Here is a 12598-nt window from a genome sequence, read left to right as displayed (position 1 = left end):
TGTAATGGGGACTGCATAGGAATTTTTCAGAGGTTATCTTAGAAAGGTGTGATCTCACAGAACGCAGAGTATCTTAAGCTATGGATGAAAATGCTTCTAGGGTATTGTCAGAAAGTAAAATGTAAGTATAGCCACTTTTAAAATGTTTTCATTAACACTTAGTATTAATATGGGTAAGAACCTCTGTATTTCACAAGTAAATTTTGGCAATTTAAATTCTAGAAAAAATAATGATGACAGTGTAAAATCAGTTTAAGCTGTTTGAAGAAAGTTCCTTACATTTGAAATTTGTTTTTATTGGCATCAGGTTTGTAAAACTACATTAGATAAAATTTAAAATCATAAATTTTAAACTACATTATATACATTTAAAATTAAAGTTAATTATAAACCATTTATATAATGATAAAACATACAATTATAAATTTTAATTTATAAAATTTATAAAATGTAGTTTATAAAACTGTCTACACATGTCTTAGTCATGAATTCATGAGAAATAATATTTTATGAAAGAAGAATGAGTATCTAGATTTTTAAAAATAATTTTCTTTAAAATGTTTTTTCAAAGTGTGATGATAAAAGGGGAGAGATGAAGAAATTTATTGAGTTAAAACAATCTCTGGAATATTGTTTGGATCAAGAAGTGAAGAAAAATGGTCAATTAGAAAAAGAGATTACTAGGTAAGACTGTAATATTTCAGATCATTTTAACCATTAATTAATTGATTTAACTATCATTTTACTTTATTAAAACCTAAATACAAATTCTTGCCAAAATATTATACTTACACTTTAATTAGATTCCTTAAATAGTAACAATAGTTCCCTTAACAATAGCAACTGCACTTTTCATCGTCCACCTTGAATAGTTTCTGCAAGATATCTTTGTTCTTTGGTAATCTTTCCTTTTAATAGTGTTCTTCCCTTCAAACCAATATTTTAGTATCTAAAAACCTCTCTGTGTCATTGTTTAATCACCTCAAAAGTTATCTTGGTTTGGCTTCTATATTCTTATTTTGTATTATTGTTTAATTTAAATTCAATTCATCAACCTATGGTGTATTATTAGTTTCAGAGGAAGAGTTCAGGGATTCATCAGTTTACATAACACCCTGTCCTGATTACATCAGGTGCCCTCCTTCATGTCCATCATCCAGTTACCCTATCCTCCCACCCTCCTCCCCTCCAGCAACCCTCCGTTTGTTTCCTATGATTGAGAGTTTCTTATGATTTGTCTCCTGCTCCGATTTCATCTGCTTTTATTTTTTCCTCCCTTCCCTTAGGCTCCTCTGTTTTGTTTCTTAAATTCTACATACCAGTGAACTCAAATGATAATTCTCTTTCTGATTGAATTATTTCACTTAGCATAATACCCTCTAGTACCATCCACATCACGGCAAATGGTACAATTTCATTTTTTTGGTGGCTGAGTAATATTCCATTCTGTATACACACACACACACACACACACACACACACACACACACACACCACATCTTTATCTGTTCATCTGTCATTGGACATCTGGGCTTTTTCCATAGTTTGGCTATTGTGGACATTGCTGCTATAAACATTGGGGTGCAGATGCCCCTTCGGATCGCTACATTTGTATCTTTGGGGTAAATCCCTAGTAGTGCTATTTCTGGGTCTTTGGGCAGCTCTGTTTTCAACTTTTTGAGGAACCTGCATACTGTTTTCCAGAGTGGCCGTACCAGCTTGCATTCCCACCAACAGTGTAAGAGGGTTCCCTTCCTCTGCATCCCTGCCAACATCTGTCATTTCTTGACTTGTTCATTTTAGCATTTTGACTGGTGTGAAGTGATATCTCGTGGTGGTCTTGATTTGTATTCATTTCCCTGATGCCGAGTGATGGTGAGCATTTTTCATGTGTCCGTTGGCCATTTATATGTCTTCTTTGGAGAAATGTGTGTTCATGTCTTCCACCCATTTCTTGCCTGGATTATTTGTTTTTTGGGTGTTGAGTTTGATAAGTTCTTTATAGATTTTGGATACTAGCCCTCTAACTGATATGTCGTTTGCAAATATCGTCTCCCATTCCGTGGTTGTCTTTTGGTGTCGGCGACTGCTTCCGTTGCTGTGCAAAAGCTTTTTATCTTGATGAAGTCTTTGTTTCCCTTGCCTTTGGAGACATGTCTAGCAAGCAGTTGCTGCGGCTGAGGTCACAGAGGTGGCTGCCTATGTTCTCCTCTAGGATTTTGACGGGTTCCTGTCTCCCAGTTAGGTCTTCCATCCAGTTTGAGTCTATTTTTGTGTATGGTGTAAGAAAATGGTCCCGTTTCATTCTTCTGCATGTGGCTGTCCAATTTTCCCAACACCATTTGTTGAAGAGACTGTCTTTTTTCCACTGGCTGTTCTTTCCTGCTTTGTCAAAGATTAGTTGACCATAGAGTTGAGGGTCCATTTCTGGGGTCTCTATTGTGTTTCATTGGCCAAAGAAACAGAATGTTTTTGTGCCAGTACCATACTGTCTTGATGATTACAGCTTTGTCATAGAGCTTGAAATCCGGAATTGTGATGCCACGAGCTTTGGTTTTCTTTTTCAACATTCCTTTGGCTATGCAGGTTCTTTTCTGGTTCCATACAAATTTTAGGATTATTTGTTCCAGCTCTGTGAAAAAAGTTGATGGTATCTTGATAGGGATTGGATTGAAGGTATAGACTGCTCTAGGTAACATAGCATTTCAACAATATTTGTTCTTCCAGTCCATGAGCGTGGAATGTTTTTCCATTTCTTTGTAGTTTCCTCAGTTTCTCTCATGAGTGTTCTAGAGTTTTCAGAGTACAGAGCCTTTGCCTCTTTGGTTAGGTTTCTTTCTTTTTTTTTTTATTTTTTTTAATTTTATTATGTTAGTCACCATACAGTACATCCCCGGTTTCCGATGTAAAGTTCGATGATTCATTACTTGCGTATAACACCCAGTGCACCATGTAATATGTTAGGTTTATTTCTGATTTCTAATCTTACGGTTTTTGGTGCAATTGTAAATGGGTTTGACTCCTTAATTTCTCTTTCTTCTGTCTCATCGTTAGTCTATAGAAATGCAACTGATGTCTGTGCACTGATTTTTCTATCCTGCCAGTTTGCAGAATTCCTATATGAGTTCTAACAAGTTTGGGGTGGAGTCTTGTTCCACCATATTCCATAATGTTCCATATTCCATACATAGAGTATTACGTCTGCGAAGAGAGTTTGACTTCTTCTTTGCGGATTCGGATGCCTTTTGTTTCTTTTTGTTATCTGATTGCTGAGGCTAGGACTTCTAGTACTATGCTGAACAACAGTGGTGAGAGTGGACATCCCTGCCATGCTCCTGGCCTTAGAGGAAAAGCCCTCGGTTTTTCCCCATGGAGAATGATATTCCCTGTGGGCTTTTTGAAGATGGCTTTTATGATATTGAGGTTCTGTTCCATCTATCCCTGCACCGTGAAGAGTTTTAATCAAGAAAGGATGCTGTACTTTATCAGTTGCTTTTTCTGTGTCTATCGAGAGGATCATGTGGTCCTTGTCCTTTCTTTCCTTAAAGTAGCATATCACATTGATTGATTTGCAGATGTTGAACCACCCTTGCAGCCCAGAAATAAATCCCACTTGGTTGTGGTGAATAATCATTTTAATGTACTGATGGATCCTGTTGGCTAGTATCTTGGTGAGAGTTTTTGCATCCGTGTTCATCAGGAATATTGGTCTGTAATTCTCCTTTTTGGTGGGGTGTTTGTCTGGTTTGGGGATCAAGGTAATGCTGGCGTCATAGGAAGAGTTTGGAAGTTTTCCTCCCATTTCTATATTTTTGAAACTGCTTCAGAAGAATAGGTATTAATTCCTCTTTAAATGTTTTGTAGAACTCCCCAAGGAAGCCATCGGCCTTGAAGTTTTGTTTGTTGGGAGAGTTTTGATAACTGCTTCAATTCCTTGCTGGTTACGGGTCTGTCCAGGTTTTCTGTTTCTTCCTGTTTCAGTTTTGGTAGTTTATACGTCTCTAGGAATGTATCCATTTCTTCCAGATTGCCTAGTTTGTTGGCCTATAGTTGTTCCTACTATGTTCCTTAAAATTGTTTGTATTTCCTTGGTGCTGGTTGTGATCTCTCCTCTTTCATTCGTGATTTTATTTATTTGGATCCTTTCTCTCTTCTTTTTGCTAAGTCTGGCCAGGGGTTTATCGATCTTACTAATTCTTAACCAGCTCCCAGTTTCGTTGCTGTGTTCTACTGTTCTTTTGGTTTCAATTTCATTGATTTCTGCTCTGGTCGTTATTAATTCTCTTCTCCTGCTGCATTTGGGCTTTAATTGCTGTTCTTTCTCCAGCTCCTTTAGGTGCAAGGTTAGGTTGTGTATTTAGGACCTTTCTTGTTTCTTGAGAAAGACCTGCATTGCTCTGTGCTTCCCTCTGAGAACCGCTTTTGCTGCATCCCACGGGTTTTGAACAGTTGTGTTTTCATTTTCCTTTGTTTCCATGAATTCTTTTAATTCTTCTTTAATTTCCTGGTTGACCCATTCATTCTTTAGTAGGATGCTCTTGAACCTCCATATATTTGTGTCCTTCCAATTTTTTCTTGTGACTGAGTTCAAGTTTTAAAGCACTGTGTTCTAAAAATATGCATGGCATAATCTCCATCTTTTTGCCCTGGTTGAGTCCTGATTTGAACCCAGTGTGTGATCTACTCTGGAGAGTGTTCCATGTGCACCCGAGAAGAATGTGTATCCTGTGGCTTTAGGATGAAATGCTCTGAATATATCCGTGAAGTCCATCTGGTCCAGTGTGTCATTCAAAGCCCTTGTTCTTTGTTATCTTTTGCTTAGGTGATCTATCCATTGCAGCGGGTGGGGCGTTAAAGTCCCCTACCTACTATTATTGTATCATCATTGATGTGTTTATTTACTTTTGTTATTAATTGGTTTATATAATAGGTTGCCCCCATGTTAGGGGCATAAATATTTACAATTGTTAGATCTTCTTGTTGGATAGACCCTTTAATTATGATAGTGTCCTTCCTCATCTCTTATTACAGTCTTTGGTTTAAAATCTAATTTGTCTGATATAAGGATTGCTACCCCAGCTTTCTTTTGATGACCATTAGCATGATAAATGGTTTTGCACTTCCTCACTTTCAATCGGGAGGTGTCCTTGGGTCTAAAACGAGTCTCTTGCAGAGAGCCTATCAATGGGCCTTGCTTTTTTATCCAATCTGATACCCTGTGTCTGTTGATTGGGGCTTTTGACCCATTTACATTCAGGGTCACTGTTGAAAGATATGAATTTAGTGCCATTGTATTATCTGTAATGTCACTGTTTCTGTATATTGTCTCTGTTCCTTTCTGGTCTGTGTTACTTTGCGGCTCTCACTTGGCTTCAAGGATCCCCTTTAATATTTCTTGCAGGGCTGGTTTAGTGCTCACAAATTTTCTAGGTTCTGTTTGTCCTGGAAACTCTGTATCTCTTCTTCTATTTTGAATGAGAGCCTTGCTGGATAATGTGTTCTTGGCTGCATATTTTTACCATTTAGCACATTGAATATATCATGCCAGTCCTTTCTGGCCTGCCAGCTCTGTGTGGACAGGCCTGCCCACCAGCTTTATGTTTTCATCCTTGTCAGTTAAGGACCTCTTGTCCCAAGCTGCTTTCAGGATTTTCTCTTTGTCTCTGAAATTTGCAAGCTTCACTACTGTATGTCAAGGTGTTGACCTACTTTTATTGATGTTGGAGGGGATTCTCTGTGCCTCCTGGATTTGAATACCTGTTTCCTTCCCAGATTAGGGAAGTTCTCTGCTGTAATTTCTCAAATACAGCTTCTACCACCCCCCCTTTCCTCTCCTACTGGGATCCCAATTATTCTAATATTGTTTTGCTTTATGGTATCACTTATCTCTCGAATTCTCCCCTTGTGATCCAGTAGTTTATCTCTCTTCTTTCTCAGCTTCTTTATTCTCCCTCATTTTGTCTTCTGTATCACTATTTCTCCTTTCTGCCTTCTTTATTCTAGCAGTTAGTACCTCCATTTTTTATTGCATGTCATTAACATCGTTTTTGATATTGACTTGATTAGATTTTAGTTCATTTCTCCAGAAAGTAATTCTTTAGTGTCTTCTATGCTCTTTTCAAGCCCCGCTAGTATCTTTATACTTGTTATTCTGAACTCTAGTTCCAACATCTTATAGCCAAAATAATTAGGTCCTTGGCAGTCATTACTGTCTCTTGTTCTCTTATTTGAGGTGAGTTTTTCCATCTTGTCATTCTGTCCAGAGAAAAATGGATGAATGAGAGAACAAAATACTAAAATGGCAACCAGAACTCCAGAAAAATACACACTAAACAAATCAGAAGAGACCCAAAACCCAAAAGAAAGAAAATTAAAATTAAGAAAACAAAGAATATAATCAGAGAGGTGAACAGAACAGAATAATACACTGGATCCCGTGTGTATTTTGGTCTGTTAGAAAACTACATCCCAAAATTGTAAAGAAAGAAAAACTTTTATATATAAAAATAAAATTAAGTATAATGAAAGGATAGCATGTAGCCGTAAAAATGAAAATTAACAAAGACTTGCAGAAAGTGGTCGCTTTTCTTTTTTCTTTTTTTGATTATTAACATATAAAGTATTACTTGTTTCGGGGTGCAGGTCTGTGATTCATCAGTGTTACATAATACACAGTGCTCACCACAACACATACCCTCCCCAAAGGTGGTCACTTTTCCATTTGTAGAATTGCAGCTGTTATTTTCTTAGATCTCTGGTTGATTTCACAAGTGTTCAGAATGGTTTGATAAGCTATCTAGTGAGTTCTGGACCAGATAAAACTAAGCAATCCTACTCCTCTGCCATCTTTTCTAATTCAACTGGCTTATATTTTCTTTCTGCATTTTTAAATTATAAAATATACATAGAAAAATATATGTGTGACTCAAAGAAGAATAAAATGAGCAGTCGTGTTTTTACCACTAAGATAAAAAAAAAAAAAAGTCTTTGCAGTGTCTCTGTAGCTCCCACAGGGCTTCCTTTCTGTTTATTTGCTGAGTGCTTAAGTTTGTTCTCTGGTTTTCATCAATACTTTTCTTTCATTTAACTCTCTTTCTCTGCATTGTTTTGTATCCCTTTCGCTTTGCTAACAGTGTCCTAGCTAAGACATGTAGATTTTTTTTTCTGAAACAGTCTCATAGACCATCACACATTATCTCTTTGCTGATTTCCTTTCTTCTAAAGCTCTGTCTCTTCCTTCTCCCTCTCAAATCAGACTTTAAAGATTTTTCTTTCTTTTTTCTCCCTTTTGAATGATCTCCCTTGATGTGTTTTATATGTATTTTCTAGTTGGAGACTGTGGTTAGTAGGTACCAAAATGTATTTTTGTGTCTTTTTAAGACATTCATACATAAGTAGGCTTTTCTTCTTCACCTTAGATACTAGTCTCTGGTTTATAGTCACTGTTTAATAATAGATTATTATATTAATATACTGAAAATAGATATTAATAATAACATATATAAGAACTCTTAATGTAGTTACAGTTTTAACTCTTTGACTGCCATATGTGTGATAAAAATTTTCTCCATATTTTTTACCTAAGATTATTATTTAGTATGTTCTCAAACAGTGTGAGATTGGGTCAATTGAGAGATCATAATTTATAGATTTGTTTATGTGATAGAACATAGTATCTATTTAAATAATTATTAAATATTTACTCTTAAAGAACCTGACTTACTCATTCTATCCCTTCTGCAGACTTAAGAAACTTTTAAGCATGACAAGAAGCGAGGTAAGTGAATATGAAAATGGAGAGCTTAGTTTCCATGGAGATTTAAAAAACAATTAAACTGAAATGGATACTCAGATTAATATGATAAAGCATAAGGTAATTTTTAATTAGTTTTGGGACTCTAAAATCATTTAATTTTGGCAAATAAGTCACTCAGTGCTTTGAGCAGTGAAATACAGATTTTCCTGTTAATTTTATATACTCGCTACATTTTTTTTTGTAACAGCTTTATTGAGATAAATGAATATAACATGCATATTCAAAGAGTACCACAGTCAATTTTAGAACATTTTGTCACCCTAGAAAGAAACCCTGTACCTTTTACCTGTCACCCTATGCTAGTTTCCCCTTCCCTACTCTTCTTAGCCCTAGGGAACCAGTACTCTACTCTCTGTTTCTATAGATTTGCCTATTTTGGACATTTCATATCAACGGAATCACACAATATGTGTTCCTTCGTGACTGCCTTCTTTCATTTAGCATAATGTTTTCAAGGTATACCTATTTTGTAGCATGTGTCAGTACTTTATTTCTGTTTATTGCTGAATAGTATCCCACTATGTGGACAGACCACATTTTATTTATTCCTTTATCAGTTGGTGGGCCTTTGGTTTGTTTTGCTTTTTGACTGTTGTTAATAATGCTGTTGTAGACACACATGTACAAGTTTGTATGTGAACATTTTCATTTCTCTTGGGTATATACTTATAAATGGAATTGCTGGGTCACATGGTTACTCTCTTTAACCTTTTTTTTTTTTTTTAACATTTAAGGAACTGCCACACTTTTCCAACATGGCTGCACCATTTTACATTTTCATCAGCAGTGTTTGAGGGTTCTCATTTTCCTGACTTTTGCCAATGTTTGTCATTATCTGTTGTTTTTATTATAGCCATCCTGGTGGGTGTGCTGTGTCATCTTATGGGTTTTTTTGTTTGTTTGTTTCAAGTTTCTATTTAAATTCTAGTTAATTAACATATTGGTTTCAGAAGTAGAATTTAGTGATTGATCACTTATATACAACACCCAGTGCTCATCACAACAAGTGCCCTCCTTAATACCCGTCATTCATCTAGCCCACCCCCAACCCACCTCCCTCCACTACAGCAACACTTAGTTTTTTCTCTGTAGTTAAGAGTCTTTTATGGTTTGCCTCCCTTTCTCTTCTTTTTTTCACCCTTCTGCTGTGTTCATCTGTTTTGTTTCTTAAATTTCACATGTGAGGCAAATCATATGGTACTTATTTTTCTCTGACTGACTTGTTTAGCTTAGCATAATACACTTGATGAGTTCCATCGATCTTGTGGTTTTGATTTGTATTTTTCTTGAAACTAATGATGTTGAGGGGTGCCTGGGTGGCTCAGTAGGTTAAGCGTCTGCCTTCCGCTCAGGTCATGCTCCCAGGGTCCTGGGATCACGAGCACCACGTCGATCTCTGTGCTCAGCAGGGAGCCTGCTTCTCCCTCTCCCTCTGCACCTCCCCTTGCTTGTGCGTGTGCGCTCTCTCTCTGTCAAATAAACAAATAAAATCTTAAAAAAAAAGCCAAACTAATGATGTTGAGCATCTCATCTGTTTATGTGGTTATTATCCATTTTTTTTATTTTTAAAGATTTTATTTATTTATTTGACAGAGATAGAGACAGCCAGCGAGAGAGGGAACACAAGCAGGGGGAGTGGGAGAGGAAGAAGCAGGCTCATAGCGGAGGAGACTGATGTGGGGCTTGATCCCACAACATCGGGATCACGCCCTGAGCCGAAGGCAGACGCTTAACTGCTGTGCCACCCAGGCGCCCCAGTTATTATCCATTTTTATATCTTCCTTAAAGAACAAATCAGTCCTTTTGCCCACTTATTTATTGGATTGTCTTTTCATTATTGTTAGAGTTATTTATATATCCTAAATACAAATCTCTTATCAGATATAGGATTTTCAAATATTTTCTCTTATTCGGTAGCTTGCCTTTGCACTTTCTTGGTGGTGATATTTGAAGCAAAGAAGTTTTTAATTTGGATGAAATATACTTAATCTGCTTTTGTCTTTTGGTGTCCTATCAAAGAAACTGTTGCCAAATCCAGTCACAAATGATACACTTATGTTTTTTTCCTAAGAGTTTTATAATTTTAGCTCTTATATTTTGAGTTAATTTTGTATATATGCTGTGAGGTAGAGGTGTAACTTTATTACTTTGCATGTGCATATCCATTTGTCTCAGTAGCTTTTGTTAAAAAGACTATTCTTACTCCATTTAATTGTCTGACACCCTTGTTGAAAATCAGTTCACCATAATGTGACAGTTTATTTTTAGATTGTCAATTCTAATACACTGATCTATCTGTTTATCCTTATGTCACTCCTCAATCAAATTTTATGAGAATTCTTCCCTGCTCGTCTTGTAAATTACCACTCACTTATGTAATAATAAAAAGTCAGTGTAGTAGAACTTAACTTTACTCCTGTAGAAATTTTTTGCTTCTCGAGGAAGCCTTTTACCAGCTTATGCCTTGCTGACTCCATGATATGATGTGAAGTTAGGCTCAAAGAGGTAGAGTCCTGTTTCTTTTCTCCATTCATATCTTAAGTCTCTCACTCAGTGCTTCCCACGTCCATTTCCACCAAATCTTGGTTGTAGGATCTGCTGTCTACTCTTTACTTCATTATGTTTTATTAACTTGTGATAAAGCATAGACTCATCCATAAATTTCACCATCTAGGAAGGAAAAGATGAACTGTGGGCCGTCGGCTTTCCTGTGTTCAAATCTTGCTAATCCATCATCTTGCAACTCACAGATACTTTTTCACTTGGTTCTTGTGTATAACACTGGTGCTGATCCTGTTCTTGGCACAGATCCTACATTCTCAGAAAACACAGTTGTCTGTATCCATCTTCTTGGACTTTAAATAGAAAGATAAGGTATTGTAATAGCTCAATACATAATTAATGGAATAAACATTTCATTATATTATTTCAAGAATACAGCTGTAAAATATCAGGTAGTGTTTAACTGAGTTATCAGAGGCAAATGGATTAGCAATTTGAATTCCAAAAACATTTCAAAGCCAGTTTGTATGATAAGGGGAAGCATTGTGGTACAACATAAAGATGAGATGGTCTTACTTACCTCCCCACACAAATAAGCTTGGAGTAAGAGAAAGGAGAAATTATATTTAATTTAAATAGTGCCAAAGGACAGTTCATTTGGTTTGCTACTGAAAAGATTAAAAAGGATTCCATAATGTTCTCTTTATTTCCTCACTGATGAAAGTAGAATGAAGATTGAGTATTCGATTGATTAAAAAATACTCAAGGCTGCCTATTTCTTTTAGAATTTCAGTTAATGGAGATCAGGTAAAAGGTCCAATTTTGGTTTAAACTATTTCTGGTTTCTCAGCTGTTCTACTTCAAATCATACTCTCTCTCTGCTTGCCAGTCTTTCTTCTCCCCTAACTTGAGGGGAAATTCTATAGAGGCATTCCTGCCTAGTTGTAATAATTTGTAATTGAAGGGACTCCTACAAAAATGTCTTAAGAGAAAGGAAGATGGTGGCAGAGTACGAGGAGCCTAGGTTCACCTCCTACCTAAAGACTGACAGAACAAACTCTACAACTAAGGAGAGAGAAGAGACCGCATCGGAGAAGGTAGGAAGCACAGAGATGTGGTTTAGGAGAGCAACAGATCCTGGCTGCTGCAGAGGGGAGGGAGTCGTGGTCATGGAGAAGGCAGGAGAAAGGAGTACATGGGAATGCACAAAGAGAACGTTTCCCCATAGGCACTGGCTTGGAAAATGAGAGGGGCTGAATTTCACAAGTGCTTACAACTAGGGGGGCTTAAAGCCTGGAGTTCTAAAGGTCATTGAGCTTGGCTGGGCTAGAGCCTGTAGGGCACTGTGCTGCTCTTGGAGAGGAGGCAGGCAAACAACCCGGGAGCATGCAGCATGGAAACAGCAATCTGAACAATGCCTGGGGCATACAGTGGGGAGATTACTTGCTCTTTTCAGAGCACATCCCTGCGAGGCAGTGTTCATGGAGACACCTCTCTGGGAGCAAAGGAACCAGCTGGCGCCATTTCCCTCCACTGGCCCTCAGCACAAACAGAGAGCCACCTGTGGGGAGCAGTGTAGCTCTGACACTGGCTGCCTAGTTTGCTTGCACCAGCAACATCCCCTTGCACTCCAGTGGAGCTGCCTGCTCAGTCATTCTTGCCTCAGTTCCAGCACAGCAGGCCTTACCTCCAGAAGACCAGCACAAGCCCCTGCCCACACCATGTCTCCTGACCAGATTTGGGAGGGCCTCAGTTCCATTGGAGGGGGTGACAGATCTTATTTCACAAGCACACCAGAGCACACCTAGTTAAAAGTTGCTACATTGAGGCCAGGTACCAAACACTGCCAACAGCAGGTAGGGAGATCCTCTACCGATAACTGGCCTGAAGGATAGAGCAGCCAGAACACAATAGCAGAGTCCATGTAGCACACACTGGAGACACTCCCCTAGGTGCCAGACCCTGGGCACTACATGGCGTCTTTTTCATAAGTCCGTTACTTTCAGGAGCAGGTGACATAACTGGCTTTTCTAACACAGAGAAGCTGGTAGAGACTTAGACAAAATGAGAAAACAGAGAAATTAATCTCAAATGAAAGAACAGCATAAGGCCACGGGACCAGAGATTTAAGTGAGACAGTTATAAATATCATGCCTGATGGAGGATTTAAAGCAGTGATCATAAGGATACTCACTGGACTTGAGAAAAGAATGGAAGACATCAGTGAGACCCTCACAACAGAGATAAAAGAGTTAAAAAAGAATCAGAGATGCAGAGTGC

The 12598-nt window shown here is 37.7% G+C and overlaps 1 protein-coding gene across 1 annotated transcript in view; it reads left to right on the top strand.

Annotated features, from left to right (window-relative positions):
* Positions 1-12598, top strand: part of LOC125281624 (ankyrin repeat domain-containing protein 26-like) — a 564334-nt gene that overhangs the window by 525005 nt on the left and 26731 nt on the right. The window contains exons 80-81 of the mRNA XM_057304707.1: positions 572-684; positions 7744-7777. Coding sequence (XP_057160690.1) covers positions 572-684; positions 7744-7777 — 147 coding nt within the window. The remainder of the gene's footprint in view (positions 1-571; positions 685-7743; positions 7778-12598) is intronic.

Source organism: Ursus arctos, unplaced genomic scaffold (genome assembly GCF_023065955.2).
Source record: "Ursus arctos isolate Adak ecotype North America unplaced genomic scaffold, UrsArc2.0 scaffold_30, whole genome shotgun sequence".
Taxonomy (NCBI): Eukaryota; Metazoa; Chordata; class Mammalia; order Carnivora; family Ursidae; genus Ursus; species Ursus arctos.
The sequence above is the reverse complement of the archived record's forward strand: the minus strand, read 5'-3'. Positions and strand labels throughout refer to the sequence as shown.